The 20,682-nt window shown below is 34.7% G+C and overlaps 2 protein-coding genes across 2 annotated transcripts; one reads left to right on the top strand and one right to left on the bottom strand.

The window, feature by feature from the left end:
* The first annotated feature begins 5,613 nt into the window (after positions 1-5,613).
* Positions 5,614-9,865, top strand: LOC116026308 ((+)-neomenthol dehydrogenase). The gene is made up of 4 exons (XM_031267790.1): positions 5,614-5,694; positions 6,164-6,422; positions 8,299-8,481; positions 9,430-9,865. Exons 1-4 carry the CDS (start codon positions 5,645-5,647, stop codon positions 9,829-9,831), a joined length of 894 nt encoding a protein of 297 aa, XP_031123650.1. The 5' UTR covers positions 5,614-5,644; the 3' UTR covers positions 9,832-9,865.
* A 2,634-nt stretch (positions 9,866-12,499) lies between these two features.
* On the bottom strand, positions 12,500-18,297 carry LOC116025215 (stearoyl-[acyl-carrier-protein] 9-desaturase, chloroplastic). The gene is made up of 3 exons (XM_031266358.1): positions 17,942-18,297; positions 13,896-14,400; positions 12,500-13,392 (listed from the first exon to the last, which is right to left on the bottom strand). Exons 1-3 carry the CDS (start codon positions 18,070-18,072, stop codon positions 12,832-12,834), a joined length of 1,197 nt encoding a protein of 398 aa, XP_031122218.1. The 5' UTR covers positions 18,073-18,297; the 3' UTR covers positions 12,500-12,831.
* Between the last annotated feature and the right edge of the window lie 2,385 nt (positions 18,298-20,682).

Below are 20,682 nucleotides of genomic sequence, written 5' to 3'. Positions count from 1 at the left end.
TGTGGGTTAGTTCAAATAGGTACTATGAAGAGTAGTAATATGGGGTCCCGTTTGAATTATTCCCCATAATAATTGTCTTTAATTCAAATAGTATGCCAAAATTATGCTTTATATATACATTCTACGCGTCTTCAATTTTGATAATAGTTTTTTATTGATTGTATTATTAAGCATTTTAAGAAATTTATTTTTAAACTCCATTATTTGCTTAACTATTGAGCATAAAATATACAAAATATTAAATGTATAATAAGTGCTTCAAATTTTTGTGCTAATTTTTTATAAGTAATGAGAGAAATGCACAACCACTATCCACCCTAACCATCTGCAAATGACAAAAACTAAGAAGGCCAATAAGCAGCTCCAATTGGAAGTCAAACTTGGAACTGTTTACCAAATCAATGGTCTAATCAACTTGGTTGGGTTGATATTTCCGTGCTATTTGACAAAAAAAAATAAAAAATATTACCATGTGGTGTGCTTATTATGACATTTAATAATGGGTTATGATTGATGAGATGTCTATTGTATTTAATAAATTTTGGAATTATTTTAAAATATACTTATAACCCCTCTATATTCCTCAATTAAACTCTTGAAACAAGAACCATGATTAAATCTTTTGTATAATACATTAGACTAACCTCAATAGACATGGCATTTTTTTAAAATTATTTTTTGGGTTTTCATCAGGCCAACTAAGAGGGAGGGGGGAGAGAAAAAAAAGAAAAGAAAAAATTCTACCAAGAAAGGATTTGCACGCCCAGCTAACGCGACAGTGCACGAAAAGCGCACATTGTGTGTGATTTGCTTCCTTACTATGGCCCACAAAAAAAGTAAATTTGCAAGAAAAAAAGACTTCCTAAAAATCCCACTCCCATCAGAGTTTTTTCTTATGCAAAAAATCCCCAACAATCTACTTATGTGGATGGCCATATATACCTCCCCTACTATAAGAGCATCCTTGTCAGTGGAGTTTTTTCGCGGTTATTGAGAAGTTTTTGTAAGTGTGAATAAGTGTGATTAGGAAAGAGAAAATGAGTGGGGAAGAAAAAAAATAAAACAAATATAATTAAAAGAAAAAAAAATAAAAAAGAATTGTGTCATGCGCGCCTGACACGTCCATGCTGGCGCGTGCACTGCACGCGCCCGCATGGGCGGCTGCTGTGCGCAAAACGCGCACAGCAGCCCATCTTTAAAAAAAAATTCTAACTTAATTACTGTGCGAAGAACCGACTCTTGCAGATGTAACCAAAGCCTTCTCTCTCCTCTTCTCTCTCCATCTTAGTTGGCACAAAATCTGACATTATTATCACAAAAACCATTGATAAGGGTGGCCTAAAGCAAATTATATGGTGGACCATGATCATAGCTGATACTGCAGTTGTGTTAAAAAGATACTGTAGTTGTGTTGAAAGGAAACTGCAATTGCACATAACAGAGGCCATTCATCTGTTCAACACAACTGCAGTATCCATTCAACACAGCTGCAGTATCTTTTCAACACAACTGCAGTATCCGTTCAACACAACTGCAGTTCCAGATGAATGACACGGCCTCTATTTCGCGCAACTGCAGTTCCCTTTCAACACAACTGCAGTATCCTTTCAACACAACTACAGTATCAATTCAACACAAATGCAGTATCAACCATGATCCATGGTCCACAGTATAACGACTGGTGGCCTAAGGCTAATTCAAATTTAATTGAGTCACACTCATAGACATTCTGACCTATACCTCTACCACTATAAGTTTAACTTGTATAAATGATGACAACTTCACCTGAATCGGTTGGAACATCAAATTTCAAGTTTGATTTCTTTTTAGAACACTTCATTTTTTCGTAAATCAAAATTTTAACCAAAAAAAAAATTGATTAAAAAATTCTTTTAACACTGCGCATAATTTATCCTGTCAGGTGCTAGTAAAATATTTGGTATGGAGTAATATATTATTGAATATTGATTGAAAAAACAAAAAGCTGATATGCTTCAGCCAATGTGAAAACGAGGATTAATAGCTAGACACGTGACTCTGAAGTCTGAACCTATGATGTATCTGTGGAGTATTTAAAAAAAATGAAAGAAAAGGAATAGTTAAGTCCATTTGTAGTTTGAGCAGAGAGACACTCCCACAAATCCCACAATTGCTCAGGTTTCATATTTGTTAAAAAATTTATCCCACTTTTAATATATCTATTTTACTATTTAAGATTATTATTTTATATATTAAAAGTAAAATAGTCTCTAATTAAAAGGGTAAATAAATCACCTACAACAGCGATTTACTTCCTCTAGCACTCTTAAGTTATGATTCTGCAAGTTTAATATTAGTCTATCAAAAATTGGAAAATTTAATGTATAAAAAAATTGTCTACACCAACCCGCATTAGGTGGTATTTCTGATGTGGTGCGGCACCGTCGACCACCGGAAATCCCAACGGAGATTCCTACTAATGCATCTAACACTTCCATGATTTTTCAATTTAATTTTCTGGACATATATAAAGATTCATTTGCTTGAAAGGGAGAAGGGTATTAAGGATTATACTTCATCTGTTGCTTAGTCTTAGTCTTTGTTGTTAGCTTTATTCTCCATTAGAGTAGGTCTACTGTAACTGCAATATCTCCCCTATATATGTTGCTGCATTTCACATAATATATCATCAAATACTTTCCTTCATATGGTATCAAGAGCTTAAACTACTCCTACGAGAATTTTTTTTCTTTCTCTTTCTCTTCGATCCGATGGCAATCACAACTGATACTGCTATCATTCAGTTGTCTGCTCCTTCGCACTTTCCAATTCGGCTCACTACGGTTAACTTTTCGGTATGGCGTCGGCAGATTCACTCCACTCTCATTGGACTTGGACTCTAATGATATGTCTTCCGCTACCGCCATAGAGTCATCCTCAGAGCGTTCTGATTCATCCCCTGCCAACTCTGCTAATACTCCCTCATGTGGTTCCTCAGTGTCAGGTGTTGCGACTCCAACCCCACCTCCCATTCCAGCACCGTGTGCTCGGACACCTCGTCCAAAGCGTACTCGTAAGCCTAATCCAAAGTATTACAACGATAAGTTTGTCAATGTAACCACCGCTCATCCTCTGCCCACTTCTCTTGAACCATCAACTGTTGCTCAGGCTTTGCGGGATCCCTCTGGCGTGATGCTATGGACAATGAGTATCGTGCTCTACAAAAAAATAATACTTGGATCTTGGTCCCCCGTGATGGCAAAGAGGCCATCGGTTGCAAGTGGGTTTTCCGCGTTAAACGGAAATCTGATGGCTCCGTTGATCGCTATAAAGCCCGTTTAGTTGCTAAAGGCTTTTTGCAAAAACCGGGCCGTGATTATTTTGAAACCTTCAGTCCTATAATGAAGCCGGTGACGATTCAGGTTATTCTTACTATTGCTTTGAGTTGCAGGTGGGTAGTTCGCCAATTGGATGTAAATAACGCGTTTTTGCATGGCACTTTATATGAAGACATTTATATGGAGCAGCCTCCTGGCTACACGGATGCGCAATTCCCTTCCTATATTTGTAAGTTGCAGAAGGCATTATACGGGCTCAAGCAGGCGCCTCGGGCCTGGTATTTAGAACTGTCTAATTATTTGCTCACAATTGATTTTCGACGATCGAAAGCAGACACCTCATTGTTTATTTATTTGGCGAAAGGAGTTGTTGCTTATTTCCTAGTATATGTAGATGATATTATTCTAACTGGGAATAATGTCTCTTTTTTGGATGACTTTGTTGCTGGTTTAGCTCGGCGGTTCTCTATTAAATGCCTTGGTGCTCTTCACCATTTTCTTGGCATTGAGGTTATTTCCACTAGTTCTGGTATGCTACTGTCTTAGGGTCGGTATTTGGCTGACATCCTACACCGCTTCCAAATGGATGGGGCGAAAGAAGTTTCCACACCTATGTCTACAGATGGGCGGCTTCCGCAAGCCGATTCTGGTGTTATTGTTGATGCGACTGGATATCGCCGACTCATTGGAATGTTACAATATTTGTTGATTACGAGGCCAGATGTAGCGTATGTGGTTAATAAGTTGTCTCAGTTTATGCATTCTCCGGGAGCAGTTCATTGGCAGGCTGCTAAGAGGGTTTTGCGCTATCTTAAGGGCACTTATCACCACGGCTTGTTTATAAAATATGACTCTCCATTTACGTTGACTGCTTTTTCAGATGCCGATTAGGGTGATGTGCGGGATGGTGGACGTTCAACTACAGCATATGTGGTTTATCTTGGCCCGAATATTATTTCATGGAAGTCTACGCGACAAAAGACTGTATCTCGTTCGTCTACGGAAGCGGAGTACCGCGCGTTAGCTCATGCAGCGGCTGAAATTGTTTGGGTCCGTAGTTTACTCCAAGAAGTTGGTATTGTCTTGACCCATGCACCGACGTTGTTTTGTGATAATTTGGGTGCAACATATGTGTGCAAGAACCCTGTCTTCCACTCCAGGATGAAGCACCTAGCGTTGGATTATTTCTTTGTCCGAGATATGGTTACTGATGGTTCACTTTGTGTTCGTCATGTCTCGTCATTTGATCAAGTGGCTGATGTGTTGACAAAACCATTGGGCCGACAAATGTTTCTACGGTTCCGTTGCAAGATAGGTGTCACTGATGGTTCCTCCGTTTTGCGGGGGCGTATTAAGGATTATACTTCATCTGTTGCTTAGTCTTAGTCTTTGTTGTTAGCTTTATTCTCCATTAGAGTAGGTTTACTGTAACTGCAATATCTCCCCTATATATGTTGCTGCATTTCACATAATATATCATCAAATACTTTCCTTCGTAAAGGGATGGGATAAAGATATGAATAGTTTGACTATTAGAGAGATAACGGCGACGAGGATGACTATTAGAGAGATAACGGCGACGAGGACGGCGGAATTGCGTTGAAGATTTCTATTCCAATTGGTATTAGAAAAAGAAGAATATTATGTATGACATGGTCGGTATCTGGCAGGGTCAGGTTTACGTTATTGTAACTGACAATAGAAAAATATAAATGTAAATATAAAATAATTAATCAGCTATGGAATAAACCAAGACCTGCCAATGACTTTGTGGTTTAGTGGCACCTGGTTACACTCTCATGTGAACGGGGTGAGTTTGAACTTCACTGGAAACCATATTGTCTTTTTGTGCTTCAATAGGGAGTGCAGTGGGTGAAGGTGATATTAACTCTATGTGCTTCGTGATCCTCATCCATCTATTTAATTTCATGGATTATAACTGATTTATACTCAATAATTAGTTATTTGCAATTAAGAATGAAATAAAGAAAGGTTGAAAACGGAAACAAAGTTATATTTTTCAATAACTAAATATGGATTGAATCAAACTCTAACAAATTTTAAAAAATATCACACGATAATATACGTTACATTATTAATTAATTGCTATATTTTTATGCATGCATTACGTTTAATATACACAAGTCAACAAGCACATGTCAACTATTTTAAAGAATACGGAGTAATAATTTAATAAACTTGTGTGACATGAAATACGTACTGCCTATCTCTCCTATAAATATAGAACATCACTGCCACTGCATTTCCCATTCTTTCTAGACATTATTGAATTGTCTTCTCATAACACACCATTTTTTCCGGTGGCCATGGCGTCAATTCTCTCACAATACTCTTCTCCCGCCCTCCCCAAAACCAGGTAGGTACCCCTCTCTCTCCCCACCCAAATGTGTGTTGTTAAAAGTTCAATTTCGGTTAAGAGCGGCCTATTAGTATTATAACTTTGAGTCGATCAGCTATGTATAACTTTTTGGCTGATTTATCTCTTTATGGTCTTTTATCAAGTCTAATTCTCGTGGAAATGACTTATTAACCTTCTTAGTTTCAATTCTTTTGCGGGTTATTAGCATTCTTAATTTGAGTTGATCAGCTATGAATAACTTTGGTTGGTTTACTTCCTTATAGTCTTTTGTCAAATTCGACTCTCAATGGGAGTGACTTATTAACTTTCTTAATTTGAGTCAGTCAGTTATGGGCAACCTAGGCTGGTTTATTGGTTTTGCCGGCTAGAGTCACTAGACAAGACTTACTCAAATAGTGACTGCAGGTTTTTTGGACACCGAAATGTATGTTGTGTTGTTTTGAAAGATTTATATGTGTATTTGCAGGTGGTGGTCGGAGGAGACGGTGGCGATAGTGACCGGAGCGAACAAGGGCATCGGGTTTGCTCTGGTGAAGCGGCTGGCGGAGCTGGGTTTAACGGTGGTTCTGACGGCCAGAGATAATGCAAGAGGCCTTGAGGCGGCGGAGCGGCTGAGGAGATTAGGGCTCCGTGTTTGGTTCCACCGCCTTGATGTTTCAGACCGCCACTCCATCGGAGACTTTGCTTCCTGGTTTCGCTGCACTTTCTCCGCCTTGGATATACTGGTATGTAATTAAATAATTAATTACCTTAATATTTAATTTCATCCATAATTTCTAAGTAAATGTATTTTTATACACAAACATAACAATAATAATAAGAGTTAATTTTATTTTTTGTTCTAGATTTATATGTGGTAGTTCACTTTTAGTTTTTTTTTTTTTTTTTTCAGAATATTTTTTTTGGTCATAGTATTATTTTGACATGACTATTTTTGTCTCCAATCAATAAAATCGTTAAAATTTCGTTAAATACAATCTTTTTATACAAAGTGGGTTGGTCTGTTATATTTTTATTTTTATTTGAAAATAATACATAAGTGAAGATCTAAACCAATAAATATTTTAAATTAAACAATCATTAAAAAGATTGAGAAAATATAAAACATATATTATCTTGTAAAGAATCTTGAGTGTTTAAAAAATAAATTAATTAAACAGCTATTATTGCATGATTTTGTCTGATACGATGATCTTGATTTTCTTATTAATAAATGGAAAATATATTTTGCATGAATAACCATATACACTACATCATTACGATTTTTCCAAAATATAATGGCACACTTATAGAATGATTTTGTCCAATTCTTCCATAAAAAGTTTGAATTTCGAAGTTACCTAATTTCTTGTAATATTTTAGTTGAAATAGTACACAAATTATAAAGAGGCACATGGTGATCATAGAATGTTGACAGGGAAGATATTATACTTTAAGCAATATAATCAATGATGCAAGCCATTCTTGAAAAACTATGAACTATTTGGTAATATAGTTAGCTTATCAGTTAATTTTGACTTGTTTGATTACTAATTGTTTGGTTGTTAAATAATCAATATGAGTGTTTGATTAATTAATTTTTTTTGTAACAACTCATTACTCCAAAACGCTAAAAAGTTACTTAAATAACTTTTTCGATATGCTTTTTGAGAAATATGTAAACAACTATTATCAACTAACAGTTAATTTATCAAACATCTTTCTACAATCAGCTAATGTTATCAATTAGTCAAACTCACTAAATCAATCAATTAACAGTGATTTATCAAACACCCCTTATGTGTACTCTTATTTTTTACTCCTAACTTTTACTTTCACACAAAATCTTAATATAAACATATCAGTATCCGTCATATTATTATACTTTCACACAAAATCTTAATATAAACATATCAGTATCCGTCATATTATGAAATAAAATTTAAGAGTAAGATTTGTGAGTTCACCTAGTAAAATTATTCTTAATTTCTTAGAACATGGTCGTATGTCGTATCACATTGTGCACGAATCTTCCTAGGTCAAAGATCCTTGAATTTTATTTAGGGAACACTATAAGAGCAGGTGAGAACTCATGAGTCTGTCAATGTTCTTAAATTTCTTATTAATTAAAGTTTCGGTTTAGGAAATTAATATTTTAAACTTATTTTTAAAAATAATAAAACTTATTACACATAGGAATCAAGGAGTGTGAATAATAAAATATGGTAAGTCTCTTTCAATCTCTTAATTCAAGCCATCGAGAAGAATAGAATGAGTGATATTTTGATCATATTGAGTGAGTAACAAGATCGAGAAAAAAACTAACGTAGGTTACCCATAACTGGTCTGTTTCAAATCAAGAAAGTCAATAAGTCGCTCTTGCTTAAACCCAATTGAATTTTTTTTTTTAAAAAAAAAGAAAATTAAAAAGAAAAATTATATATGGAGCTGTTGCAAAACGTAAATTTTGATTAAAAATGTAGTGTGCGTTCCTTTCACTTTAAGCATATAATTAATATAGAAAAAATAAATTGATTGGTTAAATATAAGTAGTCAATGGTGGATTGCGTATAAGTTGATTTGTATATAAACAAATTAAAGATTTGATATGATATAATGAAGGTAAATAACGCGGCGGTGTCGTTCAACGAGATCGAGCAGAACTCGGTGGAGCATGCAGAGACGGTGATAGCCACCAATTACTACGGCCCAAAACTGCTCATCGCCGCCCTTCTCCCCATGTTTCGCTGCTCCTCTTCCACCGCCCGAATACTTAACATCAGCTCCAGGCTCGGCCAATTCAACGTAAGTATATATATATATATATATAATATATTACATACTCTCGTGCACTCTCCATTTTAATAACACTAGTGTTTTAATTGTAAGAAGTATAAAGTATATTATATTATGTGGGCAACTGGGCTAAGTTAGTCGGGTAGTTAACTTAATAACTACAATGCTATAAATTCGACTCATCGGCTTTTAACAAGAATACAATGGCCTATTGACCTTCTGATTTGAGCCAATTAACTATATGCAACATAGACTGATTTATCTCTTTGTGGTTGATAGAGATTATTTCTGGCACTACTTGTACAATAGTCGGTCCCTAACTCGGGGGCCAGGCCGACCATGACCCGTCCATGGCCGGTTAGACCGTCCGTCTCCCGACCATGCTTTAATTTGCTAGGCTAAACCGGATGACAGTCTTGGGAAATGCCTTCCACGTCTAGGTTGAGCCGGTCATCGAGCCTTGGGGCATCATCGTGTTGATGACCAAAGCACGTTGGACACTTGCCCTCCTGTGGACCGTTGCCCTGCCCCATGCATGACTCCCACGCGGCGCTCATGCCGCAGAATCGGAACCCGTCCCTTGATATTCTATAAATACTGCATTTATTGCTGGAAGCTAAGGGATAGCTGGTAACTCGGGTCCGCTGTCACGTTTACCAAGCTACCTGCATTAACTTTATTTACATTTCCAACTCAGAAACTATACTGGACTGGTCTGGGATTAGTTATTAATTATTATGGATAATTAATAATACTAAATCATATTTCACTATTTCTTAATATTTACACCATCAGCAGTGGTTATTTGTCGACTAGGACCACAAGGTGGGGTTTACTTTACCCATTGCACACCTGTAGTGGTTACTGGCATGGTTTTCTCCTAATCCATAAATCGTATTTTTTTTTTTTTTTGAAAACCAAAAAATAGTATATTAAACATCTCATTGAAAATTGCAGAAGCTTCAAAACCCAAAACTAAGAGAAGAACTAGAAGATGAAGAAAAGCTAAGAGAGGAGAAAATAGAGGAGATGGTGAAATCGTTTCTTGGGGACGTGAAAAATGGGTCGTGGAAAGCGAATGGGTGGCCGGAAGTGTGGACGGACTACGCCGTCTCAAAGCTTGCCCTCAACGCCTACTCTAAGGTTTTGGCTCGCCGTTACCGAGGCCGTGGATTAAGCGTCAACTGCTTCTGTCCCGGATTCACGCAGACCTCCATGACCGGCGGCAAGGGGAAACACACGCCGGAAGCCGCGGCGGAGATCGGGGCCAAGCTCGCCTTGCTTCCCGCCGATCAACTCCCCTCCGGCATTTTCTTTGCAAGCTCTACTACTTCTGCTTCCGCTTTCTCCAAATTGTAAAACTACCCAATTGAATATTATAATATATATTCATGCTTGCCCTGCATGTTCATCACCTTTATATATGTATGATCATGCCTAAAATTAATAAAGTTTATAGCGATGAAGATATGAACTTGATATATATTGTACGCTAGAACGTAATAATAGTATAGTACTAGTGTTACTAAGGAATAACAGATGCAGGTTTTTTTTTTCCCTGGAAAATTACCTTTTCGTGATTCAATCATACACTATTAGCGCTGAGGAAGATTGAGGGATGGTTTGAAACTTGAAAAATATTTTTTTAGAAGAATTAATTTGAGTGGAGGTCCATTGTTTGACAATTTTAAATTTAGTCTATTATTGTTCTTGTCATTTAATACTCCAGATTATCATATTTTGGACACTTTTGGTCGGATGACTTTTTCCGTAAAACCCTATTTTAAGTAATAGTATTGTTGTCTCTTCAATTTTTTTTTAATTTCCCAATGAGTACAGTTAATTCCAGAAAAAAGGTCCATTACCTTTGGTGACATTTCCAAATTTAGTCCTAGGCAACCTTTTTTGTCATTTAACACCCAAGATTATTATATTTTGGACACTTTTGGACCTTCCGATAATATTTTTTTTTTCAGTGAAACCCTAGTTTAGAAAATGGTATTTTTTTTATGATAAAGACCTTTTTTTTTGCTCTACAAAGCTATAGTAGATGATTCACAGAATAATGGACTAAACCAATAGCAGTCAGACTGAAGTTGATCGAGTGTCAATATCCTGAGCTTTTTAACTGCTTTGCATAATGATTTATTCCGCACCTCGAGGTCCTCACATACTCAGTATTGTCATTGATGAAGGACGATTCCGGGTCAGGTTGAAGGAGATGAAGGCAAGAGATAGGGTGGAGGAGATGGTGTGATCCACAACTGAAGAGACAAAAAAAAATTACTGGCGGAGAAAACTGGAATTTAAAAAAAAAATTGAAGAGAAGAAAGTGCCATTACCCAAAATAGAGTTTCACCTGAAAAATTCATCAAGCATACCAAAAGTGTACAAAATATGATAGTCTGGTTATTAAATAACAAAATTGATTGTATGAGACTAAATTTGGAATTGCTATAAAAAAAAACAAAAAAAAAAAAAAAACAAGAGACCTCTGCTGAAATGAACTCATTGGAAAAATAGTTAAAAAGTGAAGAGACAAAAATATTTTTGCCTAAAATATGGTTTGACCGAAAAAGTCATCAGAATGATCAAACGTGTCCAAAGTATGATAGTCCAGGGTGTTAAAGGGCAAAAATGATAGTCCGGCTAAATTTGGAATTGCGACCAAAGACAATGGATATCCACTGAAATTAACTCTTTTCTAAGAAATTATTTTTAAAAATGACTCATTTTCTATTTGGCTAAAAAGTTAAAAGAAACTGTATTTTTTTTTCTTTGGTTTATTTTTCTAAAAATCAACATATTATTTGTAATACAACAACAATAAGTGGTGGTGGTGGTGGTGGTAGTGGTGATGGTTGTAGTTGTGATGTGGTGGTTGTTGTGGTTGTGTGGTGGTGGTGGTGGTAATAATAATAATAATAATAATAATAATAATAATAATAATAATAATAATAATAATAATTATTATTATTATTATTATTATTATTATTATTATTATTGATGGTGGTTTTGATGGTTGTGTGGTGGTGATTTAAAAAGTAAAAAAAAATTGATAATCCAATTACATATTCATGTGTAATTCAGTGCTGTATTTGAAGAGTATTTCTTCTTTATTTGGCCAAGATATTTTCCTCGACGGTAACCACAAACAAGTGGTCTGAGTGCCATGCCATTACTTCAACAACATACAACTAACTGATCTGACGACAAGCCATGTGACAATGGACCCATTTACGTTGTTGGATGGCGGACATTGTCCCAAGCCCCAACCTTTTCAACTGCCATTGCAGCATGCCGCTTTGCCTTTCATGTCCTTCTGTCTCACTTATATTGTGCAAGCATGAATTCCTACTTTTATTCCCACCTATAACATCTAATACATGGAATTGTAAATAATGTTGCATGATCCAGTTTTTATGGTATCTAATCAAAATTGGAGAAAATCTATATTTACGAGAATAATAACAATCAACAAAATAGATTTATTCTTAAGAATCTATTTCATCTCCAATATAGCCTAAAAACTAAATGCACGGTAAACAAAAATATATTTATAATTTTTTTTATATAAATTGTGCAAGTGATCGACTAAACATGCATCACTTTTTATTCAACACATAACAGAAATTTTATGTATATAAGTATATTAGATTTTTTTTTGACACCTACTAATTGCAAAATTCAGTACACACATATTGAAGAGAATAGATGGTAGCATGAAGTAACACAATATTAGTTGCCAAATAAAAGAACAAAGGGCAAGTGACGACAAAAATTAGCAAAGTCAAAAGTAGAACATACTTGGCTACATTGAAGATTAATTTTACAATTGGAAATTGTCAAAAACTAAAACGATTAATTTAATGACTAAAATTACATTTTTCACTAAATAAACTCTTAGTTGAACAAACCTAAAACTCTAGAAGTGTAAAGTCTAAGCACAGCTCTCAGGTGAGATTTAAGAAGATGCAGAATGTAGTTATGTAGTACATACACTTAGCTGCAGGAAAATGGCAATAACTTGAACAAAATCAACAAAATTGCATTGATATTGATAAAATGTTTACAGTAACAAGCACTAGCAAAGAACAGAAATAAACACCACCATGACATTAAGAAAAAAAAAAAAAAAAAAAGACAACTAGAGCTGACCCTATATGAAGACCTACCGACAACACAATTAAATAACTGTATCTACAACTCATCATAATATCCCCAGCAAAACCTCTTAACCCATAGAGAACGACACGATATAAATTTTGATCCAGACTGCAGTTTGAATACACTGCCGGCACTTGATAGCTTATGGAAAGAGACTTACCTGATTCCAATTCACCACATTATATAGTGCACTCAGAGCTGCACTTCTCTACTATATATCCAGCTAAATGGGATGATGGGTCCTTGTTTGGCTCTCCCTTGAGCTCTCTCCTCCAGTCTTCTGATTCTAGGGGGCAATCCACACACGTAGTCTTGAGCTTTTCTCCCTTCAGATGAAAGTCCTGTAAGGTCTCCCACTTTCCACCTGCCCACGAGAAACTCTAAAATATCTGCATAGTCTTTAGCTGTGTACACACCGAGCCGTTGAGCCACTGCTGAAAAGTGATTAAAGAGGTTATCATCATGGCCATCAAACATCAAGTGTGCTGGCATAGAGATTTTCTTCTTCATCATGTCTGCAAAGGCCAGTACAGTCCCATCAGGATCGATCTCAAAAAGCTTTTCCACTATCTTGGTATAGGCAGTTTCATGGCGTTTCTCATCGGCGGCGATTGTGCCACAGATTTGAGCCAGTTTAATGTCCCCATGCTCCTTAGCTTGTCTAGCTGTGTTACCATGGGAGATAAAAGTTGCCCTTTCTTGGAATGATGTGTAGATAAATCCAAGGTAAGGACTGTTTTCAGTCCGAGGATCCTAAAATGAATTATTAGAAAGAAAAAAAAAACAATCATAAGAATAATGAGATAGCTCATAAAACATTAAAGAAGAACGCATTTAAAATGTTCAAGTGCAAAGAAAAAGATCAATGAGGTATAGAAAAATATCATTAAATAAGAGAATTTAGAAAATGGTGCCAGAGATGCCTATATGCTTTCCATCCCCTAAACAACCCCCACAGAAAATTGTAACAAGAATTGCATTTTTGTGAATACACAGTTAGGATAGACAGGTGTGCCAAGTGGTCAGGATAACTGTATTATCACAAAAGAAAATCAAGCTGCATCCATCAGCAGAAATTCATTAAAAGATTCATGGTAAAGCTCAATGCTTGAATAAATACTAAATACATAGTGTTTTTTTCTCTCAAACAGCATGACCCATTTCTCTTCAGCATAAACACATTTAGAATAATGTTTTAGAGAGTTGATCAATGATACAATACTAATGATACAAATCATGGAGAATAAAATACTTACCATTCCTGACCCAATCAAGTACTGAATTGTTTTCTCAATTGCTCTCATGTCAACTCGCCCAGAAAGGTACAGATATTTATTAAGGAGGTCACCATGCCTGTTCTCTTCAGCAGTCCAAGCCCTTGTCCAAACAGCCCAAGAGGTGGGGCTTGCACCTGTTTCATCCCTAACACCATCAAGTGTGTTGAGCATTGTTTGGTATGTTGGAAGAGCTTCTTCGGTGATCATATCTCCAACTAAAACTACAAAGTAATCATCTGGAATCTCCCTAGCCCTCTCCCTTAGTTCCTTGACCTGATCATGAAAACCATCTGAAGCAGGGTCTGGTAGAAAATCCTGTGGTTGCCAACACTTTTCAACTGGCTTCAGATGAACTAATATATTTTCCTCAGCCCATTCCTCCATAGATTTGAAGATCTCAATTTTCTGAGGTGGCATAGAGTGTGTTACTTGAACATGGACCTCGCGAGGTGGAGAAAAAGGCTTCTTCAGGTTCTCAACTTCCCTAAGCATGAAAACAAGTTGGGGTGGGATGGGGGACAGGAATAAGAATTTGAAGCATAACATTTTTTAAAGAAAATGAAGTTATCAGAAATTTTCACATAGGAAACAAGTGAAGATGTGGACAAATGAACATTTTTCAACATCTTATTTTGATCTCAACCATAAATAATGTACACTAGAGCAGCAGGGAACATTCACTTTAAAAGCGGATATCTAATTATGTTGTATGTCTTCATTACTCCAAAAGCAAAAAGAATCATTTGGTTGATATCTGGGATCACATTGCAGAGATTGCTGAGTCACACTCCAAAAACCAACAAATAATTGCTACACAAACAAAAGTACCCATTTCTAGGGTGGATCTAGGTAACAGATTTCCCATGTATTAACTAGACAGTCTTTTATAATTAGGCTTATGTCCCTGTAGCCTGTTAACTATACAGGATGTTGAAAAACTAGGAAATATTAGAAACTTTTAAGCTCGGGTAAACTTCCTCTACATTTCTTTTGTAGCTCATGCCTCTCCTGTATCGCAAATACATAGGTTCATGCATTCACAATTTCCTCATTAACACAGTGAGACTATTCTTTATAAAGAACTACTAATTTCCTTTCTAGCAAGGTGATCTAGATATTTGTCCATAAACATAGACTACGGGGAAGAATATTTGCCGAATGTCTTCAAGCTCAAAGTTCTCCTTTCCAATAAACTATCCCCAACATTCTCTAAGATTCTTTTATGAGCTTAGCTCTAAACGAACATCCAAACAAACAACCTATTAAAATAGCAGTTGTTAAAATAGTTCCCACCCCTGCATCAGAACAGAGATGAAGAGAAACAGTAACAGAGGCTGAAACTGCTTTAACACCTGTAAATGTTTTACAGTCTCAAAGGTTAAACATAAAATCTCTAGCCTCTACCCTGTCCACGGTGTGAATGTCCACACAATCATGCGTATATTTGTCCCTGAACAAGTGTTCTGCATTGAAATTTATGATAACTAAATATATTTTTCGTGGCTGAACTAAAGCGGGCAATTAAATGTTGCATCCTAGAAGATCACATATGGTGAAGAACTAATGAATAATAAAATCAAACAAGTGACTGCACAAATCAGCTCAAGCTTATGTCAGTATATGCAAATATTTAAATGAACACACCATAAACCTCAAGGAAATCAGAAAAGTAGAACCTTTCAAAAACACTAAAATAAAGGTATTAAGTAAAAAGTAGAAGGAAAAGAAAATTAATTACTACCCATTAAAACACTATCTATAATCAACATTCATAATAATTCAAAATGTTCTATGAAAAACATCCCATTACCAGAATCACTAAACCTAACATTAATCTTTTTACTTAAAATGCAACAATCAAATAAAAACATTAGGTACTAAATTAACAAACATTTAATGTGAGGAAACAAATTAAAAAGGAAAGATGATGACAATGCAGAAAAAAATGAAAAGAAGATTATAAGGACCTACTTTATAGCATTATAACTGTATAGATAAGAAAGTAACACTATTTATGCAGCACTTTACAGCTATAAAAATTGGGAGGCGGATAAGTTGTTTTCAGGGTCTAATAATTTGAGAAAGCTGCAAGAAGTTTATTGCCATGGTCAAGGGCCAAGACCTTAGTGACTATTACTATGATTCTAAGAAAGTAAGAGAAGAATTCTTCACAACTACACCTATTTCAAATGTTGTACAGAAAATGAAAGAACATGATAGATCGGTAGTATTTAGTTGGATTTTGTGCCAGGATGAAGTGTATGGCATTTTGAGATCTCAACTACTAGGGTGTAATGATTCTTGGATCAGGTGTTCTCGATGGTTCAAAATGCATTAGGGAACACTAACAATGACAATATTTCGAACAAAACTGCTTTTGTGTCACAGGAAAATAACACTGGAGAGCATCACAGTAGCCAAAATGGAGATAACTTAATGGGTTTAGAGGTTGTAGTAGACTAAGGCCATGTTTCAATTGTGGAGAGCCAAGACATTTTCAGCATCAGTTTACAAAACCATGGGACAACAATTTTATCAACAGGGATAATAGAAGTTTGCTAATACGGTCTCACATATGGAATTTATGACTAATGAAGAGCTGGCTATGTTTACAACCAGATGAGAATGTCATCACAACGTCCATCCACTAAAGAGCTTTCAACTTCTATATCTTCCTCAGAATATTGTCCAGATAGGTATTCCAACCACATGTGTTTCTTCCTCTTCATGACTGTGAGTCAGTTTTTGGAAGCCTTAATGCTTACTCATTGGGAAGTAACTGTTTGAATCGTAAAATACCTAAATAATGCTACAAAGAAAGGGGTATTGTATGTCAATTGTCAAACACTAACACTTAAGAGTTGAAGCATTTTCCAGTGTTGAATGGGTCAGGCGATCAACAACAGGGTATTGTGCTTTTGTAGAAGATAATTTAGTTTTGTGAAGCAGGAAGCAAAGTGCCAAATCAAGGTCTAGTGAGAAGTCTAAGACTCTAAGTATAGGGACATGGCTCATTCAACCTCTGAGATGTCATGGATAGAAGTCGGTACAAAGACAAGGTACTATTAAGCTTGTGGTGTGATAATCAGGTTGCTATTCACACGTAAAATCACCTTAAGAAGTTAATAGTGCACACAAATTTTCACCACAGGAAAGAGATATAATTAGATGTATGTTATTCATTAGAAAACCATCTTGTACTAACTGACTATTAAATTAGTCAATCCAACCATTTAGCTTAGAACTAAACATTGTCAAGCCTTTTTGACCTACATTTCAACAAATCACAATGACATTTCAACTGATAATGACATATAATTAAAAAAAATACATACATATATATATGCCACTAAAAATCAAAAAATGACAAGAAAATACACGTATACAGTTCCACTATAAGATGAAAGGAAACATACAAAAAGTAAAAACGGAAGGCAAAAGGAATCATTTGAGAAAATCAAAGGCAACTATTGAAAAATAAGTTTGAACACCAAATTTGCAGGATACCACTAGAAAATACACAGGCAGGCATTTAGGAACAAATTCAGCTAAAAGAAAGATGAAACAAGGAGGAAACACCGTGGTTTAGGTTCCTTCTTTTCATAACTGTTAGGTATGATGACATTAAATACCAAGTTAGAAACATAGCATAAAAACAGCTTGAACATCGTACATTTGAAGCCACAATTAATGCTCCAAAAGAGAAACAATATTTATTTACATACAAGAGAATCGATCCTGAGTCCCACACCTATGCTACTAAACTATAAACTACAAGCTCTGGAAGAGAAAAACAATACTCCGTATTTGATTGAACGGCCATTCGTTTAATAAACTCTTATAGTAAGTAACCTACGAAGAGCATCAGATAAACACAAAATCTCACGGCTCGAATCAGTGTAAACCTAATTAAACCAAAAACACATAAACACAGATCGACAGGAATGCGAGACAAACACTAATGCCTTGCGAGAACCACAGCAAAAAACAAGTAAAAAAAAAAAAAGTAACGAGGGAATGCTCACTTTGTGCCTGAACGGAGAGTTGAAGCCATGACGAACTTGGGAGATCTAAGGCTGCTGCTCGCCATTGGCGGAAGAGCAAAGGAAGAACACTTGTGAGAGTGCAAGCTGAGGGAGTTGAGCTTGAGAGCCATTTTGCCGCTATTTTTCGGTATGCTTTTCCACGCCGCTCTCTTTGTGTTTCGTGAGAAGATTGGAACGTCTTTTTATGAGTGATTTCGGATGTGATTTTCAGGCTCTCCGTCCACCACACAGACGAGAAACAAATAAGGCACTGACTGGATGGCGAAGAATGCGAAGGAGGAGAGAGAGAAATGAGAGATCAGGGGGGCTGTTGGTGGGACAGGTTGAAGCCAGTTTGGGGAGTTGAGGCTTTATTTATTCGGTGCGATTTTAATACTCTCATCACAATATATGCCCCTGCAATTTTATTAAATTCCATAACAATCCTTACACATATTTACATGACTCATGACGTAACATTCCGTATCCTACCCTCCCAAACCACGTAAAAGCGTAAATTATACACCCCGCCTGGTTAACAAGACTTGACTGAAATGATTCTCAATTCAATTTTTCATAATATTAAATTTAATACTCCCTCTGTCTCATTTTATTTATCTTACTTATTATTTATTGGCCAACTTTCTTCTTTGTTTATTTTCTTTATTATTTTTTACTTATTTTTAAATATGATTTTTTGTGTTTAATTGTACTTTTAGTGTAGTTTCTAAATATATAAATTTTGTATTTTGTATATTGAAGATGCAACATCATTTAAAAAAAGGTTAACGTTGATCGAGTTTTTTTTGCAAAATATTTAAGACTTGTAATTTTATTAGGAAACTCTTTATTTCTAAGTAACAAAATATATCTACTAATCTTGCATTATACTTTGAATTATCTATTTAAATAAAAATATTGGGCATTAAATCAGTCGTGCAAATGCGCTTGTAAAACTAGTAAATCTACTAAACTAATTCGAGCGTATAAAATTAAGTCTATAAGGAGAACTAAAACATGTTGATCCAATTGTTTGTTGAAATGAATGGCTCATATCATTTTTATTTTAGTTTTTATTTTATTTTTTTATACTTTACCCTCTATTATATGATTATATCATGGATTAATATTTGATGCACCGCCGATGTATAGATGCTATACACCGGCGGTGAAAGAGAAGATGCCACATCATTTTAAAAAAAGGTCAACATTGATCGAGTCCTTTTTTACAAAATATTTAAGACTTGTATTTTATTAGGAAACTCTTTATTTCTTTTTTTTTTTTTTGAGAATGGAAACTCTTTATTTCTAAGTAACAAAATATATCTACTTTCTTAAACATATTTATTACTTAATTATTATCTATCTAATTTCCTAAACATTTTTATTACATACATTATTAATTAAATTGATATACTTTGAATTACTTATTTAAATACAAACATTAATTGATATACTTTGAATTACTTATTTAAATACAAACATTGGACATTAAATCAATCGCTCAATGCGCATGTAAAACTAGTAATTAAAATAAGAAATTAAGATCAGAACTAATAAAATTAGACCTTAACGGGAACAAAAAATTGTTGGTGTAATTATTTGTTTAAATGAATGGTTCATATTATTTTTGTTTTAGTATTTTCATACAATTTTTCATACTTCACCCTTTTTGTATTATTATTATTATTATTATTATTATTATTATTACTTTTTTTAGCTTGAATATCTTCGCATTCTGTCAATGTAAACTTAAATAATAGAATATTTTGTTAACTATTTATTATTCTTAACTTACTCATTGATTTTCGTAAGGAAAGTCTTACGTTGGATCTCCATCTCAATTAGGGTTGGTATAATTGTTGAACATGTATTATGAATATGTTAGAGTGCATTACAAAATACAATATATAATTTTACATGAACTTTTGTCATAACATTCAAAGTTGAGCACCAAATATTAAAAATAAAGAACGCTGAAAATATTTTTTTTTTAATAACAAATCTCAGTTACGATTTTTTTTAAATTAATATTCTTTTGATTATTTAGAACAAGACTCAATATTTTAATTATGCTTTTGCATTATTGGAATGATTTAGGTCATTGTGGTATAATTAATTTTAGTCCATATTTCTAAAATGGTAGAATTGTACTTTACAAATATTGTACTATTATTTTTTTATCAGACAAAATTGTTCTTACATCATTAAAGTTTCATACATACATACATACATACCACATACATACAGAGTTACATACATATATAAATAAATAAATAATATATATATATATATATATATATATATATATATATATATATATATATATATGACACGAGATAATATCATTAAACTCTTTATGTATTTCTATGATGTTTATAACACTAACACAAACTGTGATAATAAATAAATAATTTCATTAGCTACTCTGATCTTTAAATGAACTCATGGCACATATTCATTTTCACATATTATATTCCTACTTCAGGATGCAATTACTCAATCAATTGCTTTTACTATTTCAAGTTTTAATTAAAGTTTGTGTATTTCAACAACAAACATGTTGTATTTATTTTCTTTCATCATCTAGCAATCGACAACAATGGCTATGTTGAAGTCCGCGATCTCCGGTGATGGGGTTCGGTCCCCATTGATGCAGTAATTACAAGGGGAAGAAGTTCATTGACGTAGCAATTACAGGAGAAGAAGCGAAGGGCGTGACGGTAGAGGCGGCTAAAAAT

Source organism: Ipomoea triloba, chromosome 7 (genome assembly GCF_003576645.1).
Source record: "Ipomoea triloba cultivar NCNSP0323 chromosome 7, ASM357664v1".
Lineage (NCBI taxonomy): Eukaryota > Viridiplantae > Streptophyta > Magnoliopsida > Solanales > Convolvulaceae > Ipomoea > Ipomoea triloba.
Note: the sequence above shows the minus strand (reverse complement) of the source record. Positions and strands in the feature narration are given on the sequence as shown.